The following is a 23,553-nucleotide window of genomic DNA, read 5'->3' as shown; positions in this document are numbered from 1 at the left end:
GGCCTCAAGTTGTGCCAGGGGAGGTTTAGATTGGATGTTAGGAAAAATTTCTTCACCAAAAGGGTTGTCAAGCATTGGAACAGGCTGCCCAGGGAAGTGGTGGGGGCACCATCCCTGGAGGTATTTAAAAGATGTGTAGATGTGGCACTTAGGGACATGGTTTAGCGGTGGACTGGGCAGTGTTAGGTTAACAGTTAGACCTGATGATCTTAAAGGTCTTTTCCAACCTAAACGATTCTATCATTCTACCTGATACTATTGAACTTGCAGACTCAAGATTGTGCTTCTGGTTTTAGGCTGTCTGGACTAAATTCAGCACTCAGCTATATGAGTTTGAATCAGGAGCGGCTCACATTTGCAGCATGACAGATTAAGTGTTGTGCACTGAATGGGAGACACTCGTATCTTTGCCCAAGGAATCAGTTGGATAATACAGGCATCACATTCAGCTAACGCCTGGGGGGTCTAAATCCCATCTGCTCTAAACCTACAAAGCTATTCCCCACCCACAGAAACCCTCTGCTGTGAATATTTTAATCCAGCTTCACTACACACAAACAGGGCAGTTTTCTTCTCAGTGACTTTGTTGTATGCTATTTTTTTAAGAAAAATGGGAAACATTGTAAGCATACTGTACTTACTGTAATTATGGTTATTTATTGGCTACAGTAGCACGCAGTTCATAAATAAAGATCTTCAGAGACTTTAGACAACTACTGGAGTCTGTCCAGCTTTAAATGCAATTAGTACCTTGCTTGCTCAGGAGTCCCCCTGGCCCAGGGCTATACGTTTCCTGACTGCCAATTAGCGCGTACCAGTACAAACAAGGAACCCAGTGGGACCCCATCCGCACGGAGCTGGACCCCTCAGCAAAAGTTAAGTCAATTAAGATATAGTAAACTCAAATTCTATCCCATGACAGTCATAACTAATCAAAAGAGAAGAGACTGTCCATGGAGCAAGGAATTGCAAGCGTTGAGGGTCTGGTTAGAGATGTTAATATAATGTGCTCCCTCTGGCTGGTATTCCAATGGCTAGGAAGTATTGCTAGAAAACTCAAAGTAAAAAATCTCATGCACCTTATTAGCAGAAAGGGTAACTGATTGTTGGAATAGCTTGCCAAAAAGCTTCATCATCAATCACAGCCTTTAAACCAAGACTGGAAGTATTCCAGGAAAGATATCCACTAGATCAGCCACAAGCTAGCAGGCTTGCAAATGTTCACTTACATTATAGAAAATAATTTCCTTCGTTGCAGGAAGCGCTGCATGAAATCACCTCATCTATGTTATGTCAGATTAATTCATCAGTCATTCCTTCTGGCCTTAAAAAAAATCTGCTGGCATCCTTCTACCTTTGGGAAGGATGTCAAGAGATCAGCTAGAGCAACTGTACAGGCCAGAGGGTCTCCACTGGAGTCAAGCTGAAGCCAGACGCAGTCATGCTGGAGAGTAGACAGACGAGAAATTGGGCTCAGCAGTACCAGGGCGTGGGGAGTGTCACCCAGACTCCCTCAGCCCATCCTGGATGCATTCACTTTCATGTAGCCCCTAAAAGAAACACCGTGCTTGACCACGGGGTGCACAGGGGGACTCAGACACTGGCCGCAGCAAGATGTGCTCCCAAGACCCCCTCTGAGCCCCTAAGGACAGAGGGAAGCACTGGCTGGGAAGCAGCAGGGACAGGGCAGCGGTGAGCAGGCAGAGCAGGGAGCCAGCCTGCACCCCAGTCAGACACAGGGCAGCTGCTCCCTCCCTTTTCCCAGAAGCTACAGCCACCTGCAGGTTGAGGGGACAAGTGTATTTGGTTGCCATATAACACTGCCCAGCTCCCGGCCTCCGGGTGCCGATCGCAAAGGGCCCCAAAAGGCCGGGCTCAGCTGTGCTCAGACCCCAGGCAGGCTCCTGCCCCTCTGCCCCACGCTCTGCAGGGCTGCAGGCAAGGCGCTCATCACCGGAGCCATAATTAGCTCAGGGATTTATGCTCCAACGGAGCTTTGTAAAGGTGGGGGCAGCATCATTAAAGAAACCAGCAGGGAGCGGCCGAGACTGAGATGAATCCCTCCCCAGTTCAGCCCCCACAAGAGCACTCCCGCCTTCTCAAGAGCCATCATTAAATGCCGCTGCACACGATATAAATTAAGGAGACAAATGTACCGTTGCTGACAAACAGGCGGGTCCTGCTGGAAACGCAAGCACAGCCCTGCGGAGAGAGCACGCCGGCAAGCCGTGCTGCACGGGCACTGGATGAAGGATGCTGTGAGGCACCACTTGTGCCCATCAGTGCCAGAGAGCCAGCACCAGCTGATGACTATAACCCCACGAGAGCTCAGCTGCATTTAAGAACTAAAAATGGTTTATCTAGGAGGGTCAGCGTGTTTCCAGCAAAGGCTCCTACAGAGGTTTCAGGCGTTAAGGCTGCAGCCACTATGAGTACAGCCCTTGCTGCGATATTTTGGCAGGCCTGGTCCCAAGAGAGGTATTTTTCTACAGATAAATATCAAGGGGAAATAGGTAACTTTCTGTGAAACCTAAAGCATTTCTGCATGAGGTTCAAATTCACATGAGTTGCTTGGGGTTTTTCCTGGGAGGGAAGGGCAGCTGAATTGGTTTACTGCTCCTTTGTTTAAAGTCGCAGAAAAAGACTGTTTAAGCAAATCCCTTAAAATTGGTATCAAAACACTCCAAGAATTAAAAGGAATCTACCCCAGAGCTAACGGTTTGTCACCCGCCTCAGAAAACATCCTCCTCGTTACTTCCCCACGGGCATTTTAAAGGATTTCTTGTTTCTAGGTCTTACATTGTTCAGTCTCACGTTTGCTGCCTACACAGCACCGCACGCTGCTTGCCGAGTCCCCAGCCTGGACACTCACACAGAGGCTTCGTTAATCGTTTTCTATACAACCGTCACTTCACCTGCAAATACCGAATGGGCAAGCAAAGGATTTACCCCAATCCAGCCCTCCTCTCACAAAACAGATGTAAAGGGACAAAATAAAAGTAGACCTTCCTTGGAAATGAAAAAGCATCAGGAAGAAACAGGCAGTTTCCACAAAGAGCACCCATGTTTAGGCAAACCAGCCTGGGATTGGTGGCAGGGGTTAATGAAAGACCCCCCTGCCCCGGAAAGGTAAACAGCAGCAGCTTTTTTAAATGCAAGGGACACAGAAAAGCAAGGGACAGGCGGACGCTGGTTGGAATGAACTCGGAAGCCTGGGGCAGCCAGGCGGAGAGAAGTCAGACTAGGCTTCCAACATCAGCGGAGCCTGCTTCGTTCCCGGGAAACCGATAAGGAAAGCTCCAAGAAAGAGGAACTGCTTGAAAAGTATCTTTCTTCTCTCCTCTTGGGACCAAATCAAGGTACAAGTAAGTTACCTCTGTGAGTAAATCTTCAAAGCCAACAGGTTCTTACCACTCTGAAGATGCTTCATACCCAGCATTTTCATGAAATTCCTACTCAAAAAATAAGCAGTTGATCTTTTTACTGCTGTGGACAACAGGGGGCAAAACAAAGCAATGCTTACACTCTCAGGGACAACGGAGGGACAACATCTTAAAAGCTTTGTGCAATTCTATGCTACAGTTGGTTTTGTTTAATCATATCCTCCTATTATTTGCTTCTGTCTTATCATTTTGAGGAGTTACTACCTACCACGAAAGCCAGAATTTCAAAAGAACTCAGCATGCAATATTTGAAAACTCATAAAACCGTATTTTACTGCCTAAAAAGAATTTGTCCTTTACTGACTCTCAGTTGCTCTTCAATAACATTGATTTATAGACCCCCACTGAAGCCAAAGACAAAAATTTTGCTAAAGATGAAGAAACTTCAAAACAGTCAAAGCAAAGGGAAGAGTTATTTCATATGCTGCTAAATAATTCTGTCTAAAAGTTCTGATTAAATTAAGTCATGGCATCAAATTAACAATCATCAGAACTAAGCACAAAAAAAACTCATTATGGTCTACGTCTGACTCAGCATACACTAATTTAGAGTTAACTAAAACACTCCTGCTTAGGATCAGTGCTGCAATAGTGAATTTGCTTTTCTATACTCAGCCTAAGATGACGCATGAATTAAACCCACAGTATTTAGCATGCTTTAGCTGAACACACTGCTTTGTACATGAACGCCACAGGTCTAAGCCAGCATCACTAGAGGTAGGCAACAAATGAACATATTTACACAGTATTCTGTGGCAGAAATGACTGCCAAAAAGCTGCAGTTTCCTAGAAAAAATGCAGGGAAGAACACAGGCAAAACATCAAGAGCTACGCAATGTATCTGTGCTGGGAGAAAGCCAGCAAAAGGAAAGGGGAGAGTGAACTCTGAATTTCTCTGGTTTTCAAAAGGATCATTCCATGGACTTGGACAACGTTCACTGGCAAAGTGGTTCCCAGCACAGTGCAGAGATCCCACGCTGTCCTTGGGAAGGGAGGTGCATTACGCAGCCAGTAGTTACGCATTCACATGCGTTTCTTAGCCATAAGCAAAGTATTTTACTCTCTACCTCCTAAAAACCTCGATGGGAGGTATGTAAGTGTCTGTCCTGCAATCAGCCTCCAAAGCAGCCTGAGCACTACCGATGGGGACTGCATTGCTGGTGCATTCACCAGCCTAGCTGCTGCTTCCACAGAACCAGAGTACCATTTTGTAAAATGCTCTGAAATACCTGACTAGGAAAGATGTTTTACAAAACCAAAGGTCATTAAAGAAAATTACCGCATTTCCAGCTACTTCCTTTATCCTGTGTGAGGCTTAGGGAATGCCTGCAGTAAACGAGATACTAAATAAATGAGCCAAAGGGAGAGGAAAAGCAGCAGATGAGAAGCAGCAGCGAGTGGGAAAGGGCGGAACAAGAACACAACAGCCCGAGAGCTGCACTGTTCAATATATCCCGGCAGATCACTGAACTGCTGCAAGCAACTGCAGGAACAAGTAACAGAATTGACACAGATCAACGTACAAAGGATGGAAGAGTCAGACAGCCCCACCTTGGTGCAAAAGAAGCATATGGGGTTTGTTTTCCTCTCTGCTGCCATTCAAGTTCAGTTAAGGCAATCTAGTTACTCAATTTAGATAAGCTTCAGTAGCTAACAGCAATTTAAACAGCTGCCTATGCCTCACCATTCTGTTATTACCTCCTTCTTTCCAAGTGCTAATTCCATTAGCAAATTGACTTCCTCCCTCACACAATCTGTCTGGCTTTAGCATGTACAATACTAATTGCTTCCTAATACTTAGGACCATCAGCAGGCAGCAGAAGTTTGTACCACAAAAAGCCTCCAGCGGGGAACTGATAGCACTTAGGGTTTGCATGCACTCCCTGCCATCCTCTCCTCCAGGTGAGGCAGACAAACTGACCACGTGTGGGAAAAAGAAGTTTAGGCACCACGTTACCAATTCAGAGCAGAAAGAGACACTTTTTTTTCTGCAATTCAGCCAGTTATGTTGGGAAGAACAGGGACAGTGACTAAGCAAACATGCAGATTACAGGAAGAGACAGAAAGAAATGTAGGGATGGGGAGGGTATGCCGTTTCGAAGGGTCCTTGCTTCAGCCGCCTTCACTGACCTCCCTAGACCTCCGACCTCCCCTATTCCCTTTTTGTGACCTTTCTTTTCCTCAGCTCAGACTGCTCTCCCTTCCTTCCCCTCCATCCCCCAGCTGACCTGCTAATGTCAACATCAGCCAACATACTTTAGATTGCTCCAAAACAAAAAAAGCATACAAGGAAAGTGCCATTTCAAACAGCAACTATGCCAATAAGAGGCCCAGCCCCATTCTTTCTGAGAGCTGGCCCTGCACTGTCCATCACAGCCCTCCATCTTAAAACAAGCATTAAAAAAAAAAATATTAATCTTTCATGCTCCGGGCATCTGGCTCCCCTTGGAAAAACAGAGGAAAAAAAAGGAAGACACAATAAAAAGATGGAGGACCCTTTTGGCTCCCACTCTGACCTCCTCAGCTAAGCAGTGAGAAAATGGATTGTCCCGGACCTTTCATGTAGTCTTTCTGCATTTCTAAAACATAGCTGCCCAGGGGTGCAAGCCCCTGCATTTACATTAGAAAGAGCAGAGAGGCTCTTCCAGATGGGACAGCTCCTCTTTGTTGATTTTAACCATTAGCTCCCAAACCAAGCATATGTCTGTTCCTGCTATTCAGAAAGTTCTTCAGCACAGAGGGGATCCCACAGCCTGCCCCAAACGCGACTGGAGGAGGTCATCCCACACAGCAAAATGGACAGGAGAGCAGGCAGCAGCACGCGGCTTCCTCTCTCCTGTGATGGGTATCTCTCATTTACAAAGTTCAATTGCCCATTTCTTCGTGTTCAGTAGACAAAAAGAGCTCCGTAAATCGTGTGTGGAAAATGCCTATTTCAGTTTTCATCAGCTATTTGTATTTTTGCTTATATGTATTAAAAAGAGTGGCTGCTCTTTGCACATTTTTTTTTTACAGGCACCTGCCACAAAGACACCCATGGGCAGGAGAGATCTAGACCAGATGAATGCCGGCAGGCAGGCAGCAGGCTCCCGAGGAGGCTGAAACATGGGTGCACACTGCATGGTGCTGCTGCTGCTGCTTTTTACAGGCTGTGGAAGGAGGAGAATTTCCTGGGGGTGAGAAGAGTTTCGCAGGACAGAAATCTAGGGCTCACCGTACGCAGAGTTCGCTCACTGTGGTGTTAAATCTGGGCAAAGGGCTAAGTCGACTTGCTTCACCCTACTTAGAAGAGGCTCACTGTGGTTTTAGTCAAGTTGATTAGAAATAAGTTTTAAGATAAAAGAAGCCAGATAACCTAATGCAGGTATCAACAGGGCAGATTAACAGTAAACCAATGCAAAACATGGAGTTTACTGTAACTTTTTTTCATACTGATCTTTTAAGCACACTTGAGATACAAAGATATGATTTCATCTCCCATCTCTGCAGCAGAATGAGGAGGCGATTAAAAGCCCTACCTACATGGATCTGCTTCCCAGTTTGGGGAGATACCGCGGAGCCTCTGAGCAGTTAAGTCTGTAGTAGAGCTAACAGTTTCAGGGACGGGGAGCTCTTTGGCAAGGCAAAGAAATTCTGTATTAAGAAAACACGAGATTAGTAAGTATGTATGGACTATTTTGCAATCCACTCCCCTTCTAACCAGGTCAATGGAAAAAGATATCTCCAGAGCCAGCTTAGAGGAGATCCTAGAAATACTCCAGAGCAGAGGGGAACAGATTACACTGGAAGTGCATAGACAGAAGTCTGCCCACAAGCCTCCCTGAACATCTGATGCTGCAACCCAGATGGACTTCAGAGCAGGGAACGAGCAATGCCGCAAGGAAGAGAACTGCAGCAAATCAGGTTTAAATCTCTGCCTAGATGGGTACGTACCAAGGTAAAGAAAAGTCTCCTGGAAAGCAGCAATAGCATAGCATGCAAAGCACAAGGTCAGCCAATATCTCTCCAAGCTGGATTTCTAATCAGCTGCATCCACTAACCTTAAAACAGGCTGATCTAGCTCCTGCCTAGCACTGGTTCTTTGGTTTGGCCATTCAGACAATAACAAAAATATGGCCCTCAGCACGCCAAAGCACAGAGCCAGCCCCTCTCGCTGGGCTGGGGAGGGACCGGTGTTCCCGTTTGGTTTCTCCGCAGGGCCTTCCTTGATTACTTGCTGCCACAGAATTGCAACAGTGATAATGAATCTAATTATCCACTTCCTGCACCCTGTACCACAGGAAAAGAAGAGTTGAACTATAAGGTATCCCACCCCATTCTGCCTCCATACCTTCTGAAAATCTTTTTTGGTCACCTCAGCCTTACATCATCAGGTTTGCATGTTCCCTGCTCCCATTATACTTCTCTTTCAGGCATTAGCCCTCGTTCATCAAGATGAGTTGAGTTTCAGCAGCTGTTACTCCATCCCTGCAGCTCTCTCCAGTGTCTCTGGGAGCCTGGTAAGGCCACACCTCAGGCTGTTTACAGCAGTAGCAGGGAGAGCTTAAGGCAAGAGAGAAATCCTGCCATTGCATACAGTTGGAGGATGCTTAGAGAGATGACTCATGCTCAGCCAGGGAGGATAGCCCCAAAGATATCTAACAGCTTGTGGGTGTTTGTTTTTAGGCAGAAAGCGAAAACAGTGAAGGCAAAGAAGAAAACCAGAAATTTCTCCATCCCGAGTGGGACAGTGGCCTGGGCTTTACTGACACCAGCACTCAGCCAGGTGAGAATTCAGGGCCTGATGCAGCAGCAGAACCAGCCCGTGGCCAGGAAGGTCCCAGCACAGATCTCTGTACCAGTACACCTGCACAGAGAGGACTGCTTATGGACAACTTCCCCACCTACGATGAGTTAAGCGATTCCAGTTTCTGCAGCGTAAGCACAGAGGAGTGCAGAAGACTTCAAGAATTCCTGGAAAGCAGATGCAGCCAGTACAGACCAACTTCTAGGGAAGAAGAAATGCCTCACGGGTCAGGAGGGGTGCTGCAAGCAACGCAAACAGGACCAGTGGCTCCCTAAGTGCCTTCAGGTTGATGAAAATAGCACCCCAAGAGAGAAAGGGCCGCAGCACAGGGGTGAACTCTGCCTGCAGAGTGCAGTGAGCGGGGACAGAAATAAAGCCATCGAGAACAAACCATCAGCACAGGCCACAGACGTGTGCCCACCACCACACATCACTGCTGGCTCAAAAGAGCTTGTGATTCCTCACCACAGACGTCGTTATAGGAGCTACATGATCTTGCTGCAGGAAAAGGCTGCTGCAGAGTGTCTAAGTGACCCGGCTAGAGTGCCAGCAAAACCAAGGCGATGCAGCGAAAGCCCAGAGGGCAGAGCAGGGGATAACGGGAACAGATGGAGGCTGGCATGTGAAAGGAGCAAGTGGTCCTTGAAGAAGCAACACAAGAACTGGCTGCTAAAGGACAGGGCCTTGGGAACTGCAGAAGAACAAAGCAGACTGACCACAGATGAGGATGCCCTCAGTGAGCGAAAGACTGGGAAATACTGGAATAAGGATCAGAGAAAGCAGCACACGCTCCTAGCCGAGGAACAGAAACAGAGAAAAGCATTGCAGAGCCAGAGGGAACAGCCCAGCGAAGACAAAGCCAGCACTGAGCACAGGAGAAACTTCAGTATTGTGGAGCTGAGTCAGAAGAAGCTGATGAAGAATGGAAACAAGAAAATCTTGGACAACTGGATCACCATTCAGGAGCTTCTGACCCACAGGACCAGGTCGCCAGACGGAAGGACATACAGTCCCTTGCTGTCTGTCACAACTGTGTGGCAACCCTCCTGTCCCTCCCCAGAGGGTCGCCCCAGGCATCAGGAGAGGACAGTGCAACTTCCCGAAAGCATCTTCTATCACTGCAGACTGGTTCCCCCCAACACTTCCAAACTTCTGCTGGTTATTGTGGCATTAAAGTCTCCCCGCAGAAACAGGGAACTCAGTAAAACTACAAACTGGGAATTCAAGCCCGATGACAGGCTTGCTTCTCCACTCAAATGCAGCTAGACAACGCCAGGGTCTACAGATTGTTGTCCCGATATACTTATTACCAACTTGACTGTACACGAAGATTTGGCTCGCTACGTTTCAGACTGATTTTTTTAAATAGGATTCTCTGCAAATAAGATATTTACTTCTATATCCATCTCTTTCTATATTAAAGCTTTTTTGTTATTGTCCTGGTAAAAAGAAAAATAATAGTATGCTTCAATCTTTAATATTAGAGTCATATCATTATTTTCCCCAGAATTGGGTGTGCTATGCATTCCTGTACTTTAGTTCACAGAAAAAAAAAGGAAACAGACTTAGTAAATACAGTTGTTTACTGTAAAATAAGAGACAAAGTCTTGAAGGCACTTAATAGGTCCCTCTGTGGATTCTGCTACCAAGGGGGAAACAATACTCCTTACTGAGCTGCTGCATGTTTTATACTTATTAATCACCAGGAAAAATGAAAGATCCACAAGCCCACTGAACTCTTTCCTTCCTCCCCCTTTAAAGATTTTAGGAATGAGCTCAGGTCTGAGTCATGATTAAAATCACCCAGTTATGTTCCTAAGCAGCAGTGCTCAAACTGAAGATTTGCTTGTGCTACCCAATGCTCCCTGCTTCGCTGTTCTACACTACAAAGGAAACAGGGCAAGCTCCAAGCTATCACTTGAAGAGACTTTACTGTTTTCCAGGCTGCAGTGCGGGGAGATAAATCTCTCTAGAGGAAGCAGGCTGTGGTGGTCTACCCCTTGTCCCCACACTGCCCCACAGCTGCTGAGACCAGACCACTTGGATCTGATGGAAAGGACACCAGACAGCCAGGAAACCTGGTTTGTAAGCCCACCTCGAAAGCATCCTTACTTCTTTGCACCTCTTGCTGGAGAAACACCATCTACCAAATCATGATCTCAGTCAGCTCACATCACCACAGAGTTCTGGGCAAAGCAGAAGAAATTCGAGGAAATAAGACAGGAATCAGGATCGCAAGTTATTAGCTAAATAAAAAAACCCCGAACACCTAGAGGTAAAATAAAGGCCAGCTAGAGGAGCATGGCAAGGTAGTTATAGCAGCGAGCAGTGGGCAGTTTCTGTGGCTCAGTGTCCTCCAAGTCCTGTCTGGACCATTCCAGACCATCCTTTCGCACCACATGGAGGCAAACTGCCTTGCCCCATCTGGAGCTACTGTCTGCACTACTCCATTAAGACTCAAGCTCTGGTGCTACAGTCCTGTACTAACTTACCAGACTCCGAAGGTTAAGAAAATATTTGGTAATAGATTGTGTCAGCCAGAAAAAAAAAATATTTACAAACATCACAGAATACTGCATCAACACTAATAAGGAGACAGAGACAAGCAATTGCATTAAATCTCATTCATTTCTCTGCAGCTCTCCTTCCCAAAATCTTCTGGAAGAAGTAGAGAGCCATGCTCACCAAGACACCCGCTATCACTCCACTTCCAACGCCTACCAAGCATTCGTAAAACAATTCTCCTTGCCAAAAGTGCTGCTGCTCTTGCACTTCTTCATGGGTGCTGTTTTCTGTGTTTCCTTCCTCCTTGTTTGCCGCTAACTTCTGTTCCCAGGTCAGGGATTTTTCAAAGTTCAGATCCACTAAGTCATTTTGGATCACTCTGACCCCAAAGTAGACCCTCTTGATGACTCTGAATGTCTTCAACATCTGCACATCACATCGGTAAGTCCCTGCATCAGACTCCCTGGTAGGGGAAAATCTGATGAAAGAATCGGTGGTTTTGAAAGGTCTGAACAGTACATCATTTGTGGTGATAAGGCCTTGAGCAAGCCTCCACGTATAGCTATAGGCTCGGCTATCAAAGCCGACTGCGTCCGAGGTCAGGCAGCTGAACTGGAAGGGTTTGCCCACAGGGACGGTGAAGTGGAGTAAGCCACAAACCCAGCTGGTCAGGCAGTCCGACCGGCGCAAGGTACAATTCCTCCTCCCTCCGTCCGGAGTGATCTCGCACATCTCCTCCAGTTTGAAGCCCAGCCCACAGGTGACGCTGCAGGATGTGCTGTTGACTGCAATTTTCGCTACAGCTGACTTCAGCTCTTCTGGGATGGTAATTTCAGTTTCAGAGGAAACTACCAACACTAGATAGAAAGCACAAAGTAATATCCCAAGGATGTGGCTGTTTCCCAAGGTCTTCATATCGGGGGTTATCAATCACCCGTGCTGCTTGCTAAAGCTGTGCAAATTCAGTAGTCAAAAAAGAAAAAAAAACCGAACCCACAAATCATTCTTTGTAAACCTTCAAACTAAGTATTTCTGAAATCCCACCAGCATCATCTTCAAGACAAAATCCTTCTGTTAGGAAAAACCCTCCAACAAGACAGGCTTGAAGTACAACACTGCTAAAGAAGATGCAACACGTTACTCTGTTGGTCAGTGTGAATCATAAATTCCAGTTCGTGTAACACAGCAGCAGAATGTTTTAATCCACTATATTCCAGCGATTGGGATCTATTTGACAATTTTAAAAAAGATGAAGTCCTCCCTTCTCTGTAAGATTTTACGTACTATTTTAGATGAATTTCCACTGCAAAGAAGTACTGTTCCAGTTTCATTTTCCCACCAAACTATAAAACAATATAAGTAATTGCTACTGGAACCTTTAAAATAACGCTGTTGAGCATAAAGAAAGCCTAATTCCTTATGCAGCACCTACGCAGTTCTGGTTTATATACCAAAATCTAAAGTACTCCCCAAATTACCAAGATCACAAAAACACGATTTCAACCTCTAGATAGTCTGATGGCACTGCCATCAAAGGCAATCTGAACAGCATGTTGTCACTGACGACATCCATCTCTACACAGGGCTCGTGGTCACTCACGTCCCCGCGAGCCCGTGTTCCTGGGGAAGCGGTGCCGATGTCACAGTCCGGCTGCCCGGGTCAGAATGTGGCCCCAAACCTTCCGAGGGAGAACAAAGAACTCCCCTAAGTCTGAAGGCAAAGCGAGTCCTCTGAGACGAGGACTCGGCATAAAAGTATCATATTAGGCTCTTGACATCCACTATCAGACTCAGAAGGGATTCAACAGCACTGGCCTCGCAACATCACTCAGAGGAGCTGCGAGCCTGAGCCCTGTGCTCTGCGCCACATACAGCCACTGACTCCGACGAGCAATCTGAGCCAAAACCTCCACATTCAACTGATGCATCTGTAAAAGAGAAGCCACTCGTACACCCAGAATAATTCACTTAGTGCTCAAGCGTCCCAAAAGAATAATGCACTACTACAAAAGTTCTTCATGGAAAAAAAAAAAAAAAAAAAAATCAAAGTGACTTATTTCTGATGGCGTAACTGAACTGTGGTCAAGCCAGTTCAATAATCAGTATCTCCTTACCAGCACCTGAATTATGGATTGCAGAAAGGATTTGGATTGCCATGTTCTTCAACAGCTCTGCTAATGAATATCCATATTTCTCTTCCTAAAAATCCTTAATTTATTAAAATGAAGACTTCTGAAGATCTGGTAGATGTATTTTCCACATTCAATTTCCCTGGAGGTGCACTCTACGCCCAGCACGCTTTGTGTTCAGCTCCCCTTTCGCACGTCTGTCTTGGAGCGCCTGGGCTGCGCTCCGGGATACAGGGCTTTTATTGGACTACAGATTTACTCCTGCCTCTTGAAAAGAGATCATCAACCAAATGCCACACCGAAAAACCAACCAACCAAACAACAACGCACCAGCTGTGGTGAAGGCACAGTATGTTTGCGTTTGCAGCGGAGCTGTATTGTAGGATTCCTAAACATTGTCACAGTATAAACAATCACGGAAGTATGGAAAAGCCAAAACTTACCCATTGACTTTAGGAAATAAAACATACCTCTTTATTTACAAACACAAAAACTAACATCACTGCTAAATACTACCATCAAGCCAGTATCCGACAAATATTATACAAAACTACAGATACCAAAAAATAAAATAAAAGATGGAAGAACATAAACCAAGGACATATACACTGTACAGAGAAGTTTTAACAGAAATGAAGGCTGGAGTCTGTGGCAAATTATATGCTTTAAAATAATCTAGAGAACCATTGCCTGTGCATCTTTTAAAGCTCATGGGCTCAGCCACACCACGTATGGGTGGATTTGACATAACAGTGTTCCAGGAAAGATGCGAGTCATCCTACAAGCAGAAAGAACAAAGAAAACTAATACTGCACACATGGGAATGAATTTCATTAAATGAAGCAGGCCACTGTACCAAAGCCAGAAATGAAAATACCAGTTTTAAAAAAACCTTCCGATTTAAAATGTCTCCTCTCTTCCCACGCTTATATCTCATGCAACTATGCATACTTCCGACTGCAAATTAATCAATCTCTTTATGACTCCTCTTCTTGGTTTTTCATGTCTGCAGGACACTTTGAAAATTTAAATACGTAGTGATAATCTCAATAATTACACCTAGGGAAAAACTGAAAGTAATTGCATAGGAACTATAAAAGTCTATAAAACAAGGGGCATTAGGAATGAAAACTTTCTTTTAACAGGCGGTTGGTCTAGTAGAGAGAGGTACTACAGAGAGGCTGTAGGTGTTGGATAGAGAAAGCCTCTCTTCCCATTCCCACAAGGAAAATATCCCAACCGTCTTTAAGGATTAAAAGGTTGAAGCATGGCTGGGAATGAGCTGTTAGCATTCATCTTTCTTCCATTCTTGATCCAGAAGTGAGGAAAAAAACCCTGAAAACCTACTGTTGCAGTTGGGAGAAATATTGGTTCTGTTTCTTCTCTAACTGCGAGTACCTACCAGCTAAGGAGGGAACCAGTTGTTTCTGGTAGGGCACCTCACAGGAAAGAGACAGAATAAAAACACTTGCAAGGAGAGAAAGAAACTGCCAACACAGCTTTTCATGTCACAGGCTAGAAGAAAGCATATGAACTGAGTATTTTAACTAGAGCTACTTTCACTTCTTCCTCTTCCCATAAGCAGAGTCATCCTTCACATCTAAAATATTCACAATATGACGATTCATTCTTTGCAGACTTCAGAGGGTGCCTTGATTCTTCACATTGGATCTCTGTCCACCTGAGATGAAATCAAACCTGGCACATCAGCAGCAGCGCTTTACTAAGCATGTCAGCACAGAAGACATCACACTGAGCTAACAGAAAAGCTGATAAGGTAATGCAGCTGGCATAGAAGGACTTACAACTCACTGAAATGAAAATTAACAGCAAAGAAAGGGAAGTTTGCGGGATACACAGTCATACGGCATCGGGAATAAAAATACAGACTTTGGGTATTCTTCAATCCAGGAACAAAAAAAAAATATTTAAGAGACAATGGCTGATGAGCTGTGGAGTGGCAGAACGTTGGGTACCGGCTCACTTGAGAAATAGTTACATACGTCAACCCAAAGGCAGTCCAGTTAGTCTCTTTGCAAATCGCATGACCTGAGAGTCAGCATCTTACACTGTTCAATGAAGAGGCAGTTAAGGAGGAACGAAGGCCGTTTCCTCTTCCATATTCATTTCTTACAAAAGTCACTCCCTGAATCCGTGAACAATCAGTCTGCTGTTTTAGTCAGTCCACTCTGACTGAGCATTTCATCTGTATTCCACATTATGGTGCCAATATAGGAAAGAGTACAGGAAGATAAAGAGTGTCTTCATAACAATTCTGAGATTGCACCACCTGCTAAAGAGATCAAAGACAGGTGAAAAATAAGTAATCAGACTCAAACAGATGTTACCAGAAACCAGAGACCACCAAATACGGTAGCATTTCCAGAAAAAAAAATGAAAGAGAACAAGATTTTCTAGATAAAACCATTCTTTCCAGAATGAGATATAATCAACAAGACACCGCCTACAACAAATTAAGATCTCTAGTATTTCTGCACTTGTATTTCAGATCACGTGCACAGGCACAGACAAGGTGGCTAAGCAACTCTGAGCTTTTACTGCACAAAGTTGTGAGCAAACTTACCTGGTGTAAAATTTTTTTGATTCATCAATCCCAAAATCTCAGAGCAAAAGCACAACTGAAAACAACAACTTCCACCTAAGTTTGGGTTAAACCGGATCGCCGTAAGATTTTATTCTAAAACTATAAAATGGATCAAGCTTCTCAGTTTGTTTACACAAAACCTGATTTTGACATAGCAGCTTTAAGAATAAGACATTTACTGCCGGACCGCACAGCACAGTGACACAGACGCACTTGCAGCAGGCTCCAAGTCCCGGCCGCGCAGCTTGCGGAAAGACACTGTATTATGGCATATCAGCAAACAGTTTCCAGAGGAGAAATGCTTGTTGTGTGACTGTTTTAGCGACCGATTAGTTACTTCAGAAAGCAAGTGCACAAGGAACTAGCAGAATTAACAGCTTCATGCACGAGAGACAGAAAAGGCAGTCTGGCTCCAGGATCCCAGGCAGGTGGCCATTTGAATTTGGAAGTGTGTATTAGCACGTGGTGGAACACCAACCACCCCAAGAAAAAACTGGCTACCCAAAACAGGAATTTTAAGCGGAAGCCATAAAGAGAACAGAGACAGACAGACATGAACTTCATGGACTGAAAGACTACTGTGAGTTTGGAAAGATCCAAGCGACAGTTTCTTTCAGCGGGCAGTCTGTTCTTATAACATGACTCATATAGACACTTCCAACACTGACTACTGAGATCTACTGCACGGATCTATCAGGTCCTCTTAAGTCAACAGTACTGTAGAAGGGAGCATAACAACAGGTCCTAATGAGAGACAGAAGTCCATTATAGCAATATTAATTATTTGCCTATAGCTCAGTCAAGCTAAAGAACACCAACATGGAAAAATACCTTAAAGTGCTTACAGGCAACAAAGACTAAAAGTAAATTTTAGAAAGCTCTACCACCTCCAACAGATGGGTAAAGTAAGTAGGGAACTTGGATCTGAACCCATTTGTTCATAAGAAAAGCAAATTTCCCTTTTACAGTGTCCAAAAACCAAAGCTAACTGTACTGGCACGGGTATGCACATCCCAAGCTCAGCAGCAGTAGCCAGTAAAATTCCACTGCTGTCTTTTATAGCAAGTCAGACTATAACAACTGCATGGGAGCATTACAAGCAAAACCACACAAAAATCCTCCCAAATATGGCTTTGCAAGGATGTGTAAAAAACAAGGAGTCTGCCTAGAATGTTGCTTCATTTGAAATGCGTTAGAGGAAATGGGAGTATTATTTTTCCAGCTCTCAGAACAGACCGATGCAATAGTGATCCCAAGCTGCAAGAAGAAAGGACACTGAGATCTGTCTACAAACGTAGATCGAGCAAATTAGTAAAACAAGTTGATAACAAACTTACATAAACATACCTTGAAAAAGTTGAACAAAAATACTTGCTATTAAAACTATTTCTCTGAAAACAGACTGCTTATACAGCTACTTAAACATGGAAAAGTCAAAACACACAGCATTGATTTTCTGAAGCAAATGACGACTGAAATTCGTTTTGGAAGCCACATTGTTGTTTCCAGTGCACAATCCTTTCTCATTTATATCCTTTTGCATATGGTCGTGTTAATTAGCAGCGTGATAAAAGAAAGCAATCAACAGGCCTGCTGATGAAACTAATGGTTATACTCAATTCAGTCTTCAAACCGGTCTTGTCCATCCAGCACGGCACAACAGAGCAATCAGGATGTGTAACAGGTGCCAGCAAAAACATCTGAGGATCTACACAATCCAGACAATGCCTTACTATCGTACTTTAAAACATACTGGATGCCCCCTAATGACTTGAGAAGTCAAAAGAGAATTACCCTGTCCGGTACATCTGACACTAGAAGCTACTCAGTACCTCCCAGGGTACAAACGAGGGCTAAGGATATTCTTGGCTGTTTAATTTCTGGATTTTGCAAGGTGCAGCGTGAAAGGGTTAAATGGAAGCCCAGAAAACACCCACCACATTTTTCCATGTATAGACTACGTTTCTTTTATCACATTCCCTTTTTCTACAAATAGCAATTATCAGTACTAGTACAAGCAACATAACAGGAGCTGAGCAGGAAGGACAATGAGCAAGGTGGGTAGCATAGGACCAGCAGTGAGGGAAGGAAGGGAGGGAAAAATAAAACCACTTCTGTAGAGTCTAAAATCCACAGCAGTTGCTGCTGAGTTCAAGGAAATGCAAAATTTGATATAACAATTACACTGTGTCTTTGAAACCATTTATATACCAACCCCAAATTCTTCACTACAATCTAAAAAAAAAAAAAAAAAGGGAGTCCACATCACTTAATCCAAACACGTGCTTTCTTTACTACACTTGAATGAACTTTTCCCAAATAAGAAGCTGAAGTAGCAAATGAGACAGAAGGGAAATGCTTAGTCTCTCTGAGACTAAGTCTGAGCCCCAACAAAGGTGACTGCAACAGTCCTGTTTTAGTACACAAGCAACAAAATATGACCAAAAAAAAAAAGGGAGAAAAGTCCACCAAAATCTATCCTTGTTTACAGCAACTGTACTTTCTGGAATTTAACTAAGGCTGCTGTATAGCTAGGAATAGAAAATTTAGCTCCTGACTTTTATCTCAGGGTTCGTGTATCAAATGGACCATTACTGATGCTCCATTTCCTAGTTCCACTTACAGAACTTTTCTGTTCATCACTCTGCCTAGTATTGACGGCACAAAATGTCAATTTAAGCTTCAGAATCCTTCACTATTTACATTCCTCCCCCCCCAATCAACCCAGCAAAACCAAATGTTATTACTGTTTATGTAAGAGTCGATAGAAGTTATCAAAAAGATTAAAGTCATCGAAAGATTTTTCGCTTTTGAAATCGTGCTCAATCTCTATTAAAAACCCTACATGCTCTTTATATGCAACAACACAGGCATGGATATCAGTTTTATCAAAAATATTGAAAGCACTTCCACTTAAAAAAATGTAAAATTTTGCCTATCCTTGACAGCAGCTAAACGTTTAGTGAGCAAGTGCCATTTGGGAAGATAAAATGCTATGACTATATTAAGTCAGGGTCTGTACAAAGCAAGGCCACCAAGCAAGCCAACGACGCTCACGCTGGGTTCTCCTTACCTGTCAAAGGCTGTCCCAGCTCCGCCTGCACTTTACCCTTCGCTGCTCCTTCCAGAGGTAAAGCACCTCTGTCCCCTTTGTAGAGTTTCGGTTTAAATGGAGAATCTTTGTCTTTACCTTTTGATCCTTTAGGCCTGCCTGCTTGCTTCTTCTTGGATTTACCATCTCCCTTCACACCCAGCAGCGGATGGACTTCTGTGGAGAGACAAGGTGTTACCAAAGCGAGTTATCTCTTGGGATGCTTCTATCAGCACATACATCGTTAAAAATTACAGTTTCAGGATGCCTTTACTCATTCCCGGTTTGCAAAACGCCAGCAAAATTTGCAGAGTTGGTGACCATTAATAACTGCTGTAAGAAGCGACTTCACGGGAAGATGAAAATTAAGGAGTGACCTTCTGAACTTCTGGTCTTCAGACCATCTCAGATGTTTCATTGCCTATTCTGCAATGTCAGCTCCTACGCACCATCATTAGGTACTCCTTGTAGTTCAATGTTGGTGGTTTTGGGCTTCTTCTTTGGTGCCTGAGGTCCGTCAGAGGAGGACTGCCTCTTCTTCTCAGAACCTATTCCCTCATCAGTTAAAGAACTCTGAACCGCATCTGGTGGAGGTCCATAGGGGTTTTCTTCTGGATCTTCAACTTCAGGAGCAATGGGTAAGTAAAGCAGAGCCTTGGAGTCCTCCAGTTCTTCATCACTGTGAAAGAAAAAAAATTTGCCTTCATTTAAAATTAGGGCTTATTGTAACATATTATACAGAGAATCTTAGGGATACGTTTTCTATTCATACTTTAAACAAAACAATTACTCTTTCACCTGCTGCAGAAGGCAGCAATGGGATCCACACTAGTTACATCCACTTCTTCATCTTCTGCAGCATCAGCACCTGAGAAGGAGGGGAAAAAAGAAGAATTAAAGACAGTAAGGAAAAGACCAAATGACTTCTAAAGAACGGGACTGCGCTTAAATGTCTCGGCATGCAGAAATGAAAATTAAAGCAGAAAACAAACCTAAAGAATTTCCTCTTAAATCCATCAGGTTTTTTTTTTTTTTTTCTGTGTTCTAATACAGACCTATTGCTGTAAAACACTAGTAGTAAAGCTAGATGGAAGATTTTACATCTTCTAAATGTTTTGTTGTTTTCACTAAAATAGTTCTTAATCAGATGAAATTTGTTTCAATGCTTAATTTGCACAATCCAATGTTACACTTGAATATTAAAAACTGCTAAACAACAATTAACCTAAGTATGAGAAGTGCTGCAAAGCCTGGTAACGGGGAGAGCTCTGTGGTACGCTGGGAATAATCCTTATTTCTCTCCATAGTTTAACTACAGCCTTTCACAGTACACAATTTTTTGGCACCACCAAGTGGCCAGGTTGTGCTGCTACTGATTCAAATTCAGCACTGCTTCTGCCGAGAGCAAGCCCGTACAACGACAAACGCCTGTTTGCTATTGCTTTTTGCTTAAACAGGTACTGGAGAGGGGAGGCATTTCAAAAAAAAACTGTTGCATGTCAACCGGCAGGAATCATACTGACTGTGCTAGTTCATACATTTTCATTTATTCCACTCCTGTTTTGTCATTTAACGCCCACGTGTACTACCGTGACCACTAGTTTTAATTTTTGCTACGCTCACATATTCAGAATACGATTATTTGCTACATAGAAACACAGTTTATGCAGTACCTGTCTGTTCTGGTTCACTCTTATCTTCATCTTCAATGTCAAACTCCGACTCTCTCTCTTCGTATTCTACATTTTCATCCAGCTCTTTGAAGTCAGGCGCAAAGGCACTCCAGTTTTCCTAAACCACAAATTCAAAACTATTTTTACCTTAGGCAAAGGAACAGCAGCCGTCGTGAGGACTCATGAGATTACAATCTCATTCTGCATTAAAATCCCCCAAGCCACGCGCAGGATCATAAAAATCAAGCCTCATTCGGGTCCACAGTCACGTGGCAAATTAGAAACTGCACAAATGAGTTCCTACTGAAAATACGACATCGTAATAGTCCTTAAATATTGCACCATATGTAATAATTACCCCTACACTCAGAGCTGTACGTTCATGTTTAGCCACCTAAGTTTTGGCTCGCTCACACAGATTTCCTGCACTGACACGACACGCTCAGGACACCATTTCCACATAAAAGTGTCCCTGTGATGATACTTAAGACTTTAATGCAAAGCTTAACTAGTTCAGCCCCTGAAGCGCGAGTACCCTCCTCACATTCAACAAGATGGCAAACATATTTCAGGTTAGACGGGTGAACCTAACGAGCCTGTCAAACTGGGATTTAATAAAGGACTTCAACATGCAGTAATTCACCCTACTAGTATGGAGACCACTGGGGAATCCTCTTAAGGAAATGACCTAAAACGCTTACCACTTGATTCTGAGCCCATATTGACACAACACCACTTGAAATAGAAGCTATGATCGGTCGGACAGGATGCCACTAGATTTATTTGAAAGGGAAAAGAGGAGGAACTTAATTGGTAAATGGAATTAAGAAAGCTTAGTTTTTGAAATAACAAGAAACATCGTAATAGCAGACAGTTTTCTTACTGCCACATCCAAGAGCAGCTCTCCTCTGGTCCCGTGGAGGATTTTCACTAGGTTTCCGATACTCTTCTCCCAAATGTACAGGGCATGCTGTCGTGCTGAACCTGCCACTATATATTCACCATCACCAGAGAAACAGCACTTCTTCCACGGTGTCCTGCGTGCAAAAACAACATCGCAAGCTAAACAGTTAAACAACGGCACAGCACGGAGGACGGAGGAGTGGGCTTGTTCTTCAGACTGGGATCTTACACACACCCATTCACAAATAATATTTACACTTCAGGTTGTGCCAGACAGGTTTCATATGAAAGCATCTGTCCGTTACACTGAATAAGACACGGAGCTACCCTTCACCCTGAGACTCCCGTTAGTGCCGAGCACACAAACCTCACCTTTTCAAGCCAGGCTGACCAGCCATTCTGCTGCCTCTTACCTGTTCACCAAATCCTGCAGCTTCTGCATCGGTTCAGGCTCCCCATCCCGTCCACAAGTTAGAATTTCACGGCCATCGTACACCCTGATTATCCGGTCAGCTGTGTTTATTAAAAAGCAGCTGTAGGAAGGAGGGCACAGAACATGCATTGCATTAGAAGACTAAAAAAATAAAAAGAATTAGAGTATGTTCCATGAAAGAAGGGGGGGGGGCGGTTAAGACCTTGTATGCTCTGTCAATCTACCCTATAGCTTTCAATTCATCTTTAAAGATACCACCTGATAGAGGAAGTAACTCACCTTCCTTTCCGAGCAAATTCAATCGATTTAATAGCTGTGGTGTTGCTGGTTCCAGTCGTCACTCTGAAGGAAGCAACAAGATCCTGAGTGTCTGTTTTTAAGACCAAGATCTGAAGATGAAGGAGACAGAAGGCAATCAGTGTCTTCACAACAACTCACTCCCCTTTCGGTACCTTTCACATCAGCTACTAACCCTGACAACAGAAGCCTCAGCAATCTACACAGGAATAGTTGGGATTCTGCAACTGCAGTTTCTACTACAGTTTCTGCGACAGTTCTGCGACATAAACATTGGTTTATTTACGCTGGAAAAGGATCCAACAAACACGGTCAAAGACAACAGCAACACAGAGACCTAACTCAGACAAAGTATTATAGTCTAGAGATCTTCAAAGACAAAGTGTGATACTTTATTCAGAAGATCGTATCAGCGCAATATCAATTATTCAAGAGACATTCCAGAAGCCTTATTTATGTATTAAAACAAAGAACGCAACCCAGAAACGTTAAGCGTCTTGATAAAAGACAGGAAGCGATCTAAGCTACTGCACCCAGTGCCGCCTGCTGCAGTCTCACCTTCCCCTTGGCATTGCCCGTATAAATGTATTCCCCTCGCCTGTCAAAGGAGGCCACGACATTGAGGTCAGAGTCATCATCCACAGGCAGGACAACATGTTTGGAGTCTGACAGCGTTAGCATCACCGGCGCCGACTTCATGGGACAAACCAAAACTCTGTTTCTGCAAAGCAGAACAAGAAGAGTTAACGGTTTCTTCTCTGGAAAAGAGGTTTCCACATTTAGAAGTAGAAAAAAATCTCAACCCGTATCAAGAAATATAGCATACCCCTGTATTTTCATCATCTTCTTTCATCTTTGTTACTTTAAAAATCACAAAATCACGTTAAGCCGGTGTCTACTTTCACTTCCTTTCTTTTTCTGGAAGCCTCTCCAAGTTTACACAGTAACTTGTAAACTCAAAGAGACAGTCCTATACACATTTCTAAGAATTATTCCCTTGTTTACTCTCCTCCCTTCCTGACATCTTCATAATAAAAAGAGCCACTACAAATCCAGTTCGGGTTCTGATCACAAAAAGACGACACGCTGACGGCGTCTACTGCGTTCGGAAAAAATCACTTTGCAAACCGCAATAAGAGCATTTTAACAATCGTTAGTTCTACCAAAGCCAGAGCAGTTCCACCAAAACGAGAGCGTTCGACCCTTTTTACGCAGGACTTACTGGTCTCGAGGGTGGTACTGAACTTTCAAGATAGGCGAAGGAAATCGAAATCTCTGGTCGCAGTCTCCAGAGAGCACATCCCACTGCGACACGATGTTATCGGTCGAGGCACTCACCAGTTTGTGACCGTCTCGACTCCAGCTACAGTAACGAGAGGCAGTTCAAGGGAAAGTTACTCCTTAAATGCATAAAACATACACCCAGGGTTTAAAATTATCGGGCCGACTTATCGGGCTCAGATATAAATCTGTTAGCCTGAAAAATAGACTAACACCCAAAAACTTAACAGGCGTAGCGCATTTCCAAACTCTCTTAAAGGAAACTACCCTAAAAACGTGACCACGTATCCCGCAACGGGCTGGCATTTCAGCAGCCAACAGGCCCAGGTGTTGAGAGCTGCCAGGGCGTCGGAGCGCCCGACACTCAGCAAACGCAGGCAAATCCTAACAAAAATGAGAACAGCCGT

General features: G+C 44.1%; 2 protein-coding genes across 4 annotated transcripts in view; both read right to left on the bottom strand.

Moving 5' to 3' along the window:
- The window catches only part of RBBP5 (retinoblastoma binding protein 5), a 40,224-nt gene extending 16,925 nt beyond the window's left edge, over window positions 1-23,299 (bottom strand). The window contains exons 1-11 of one of the 3 annotated variants that reach the window (XR_663759.1): window positions 23,088-23,299; window positions 22,424-22,586; window positions 21,848-21,957; window positions 21,549-21,668; window positions 21,116-21,269; window positions 20,934-21,005; window positions 20,233-20,350; window positions 19,358-19,427; window positions 19,009-19,238; window positions 18,542-18,736; window positions 14,669-15,156 (exon numbers count right to left, since the gene is read on the bottom strand). Coding sequence is in view for 2 of the 3 variants with exons in the window: in XM_009327362.1 (XP_009325637.1) it covers window positions 15,128-15,156; window positions 18,542-18,736; window positions 19,009-19,238; window positions 19,358-19,427; window positions 20,233-20,350; window positions 20,934-21,005; window positions 21,116-21,269; window positions 21,549-21,668; window positions 21,848-21,957; window positions 22,424-22,564 (1,239 nt within the window). In the remaining variant the exon portion in view is untranslated. Of the gene's footprint in view, window positions 1-13,320; window positions 15,157-18,541; window positions 18,737-19,008; window positions 19,239-19,357; window positions 19,428-20,232; window positions 20,351-20,933; window positions 21,006-21,115; window positions 21,270-21,548; window positions 21,669-21,847; window positions 21,958-22,423; window positions 22,587-23,087 lie in introns of those variants that run through there. The other 2 variants (XM_009327362.1, XM_009327363.1) reach the window with 2 other exon arrangements.
- Window positions 10,855-11,690, bottom strand: TMEM81 (transmembrane protein 81). The gene has a single exon (XM_009327439.1). It carries the CDS (start codon window positions 11,647-11,649, stop codon window positions 10,855-10,857), a length of 795 nt encoding a protein of 264 aa, XP_009325714.1. The 5' UTR covers window positions 11,650-11,690.
- Window positions 23,300-23,553: the final 254 nt, after the last annotated feature.

The sequence above is a fragment of the Pygoscelis adeliae genome, unplaced genomic scaffold (assembly GCF_000699105.1).
Source record: "Pygoscelis adeliae isolate BGI_AS28 unplaced genomic scaffold, ASM69910v1 Scaffold197, whole genome shotgun sequence".
NCBI lineage: Eukaryota > Metazoa > Chordata > Aves > Sphenisciformes > Spheniscidae > Pygoscelis > Pygoscelis adeliae.
The sequence above is the reverse complement of the archived record's forward strand: the minus strand, read 5'-3'. Positions and strand labels throughout refer to the sequence as shown.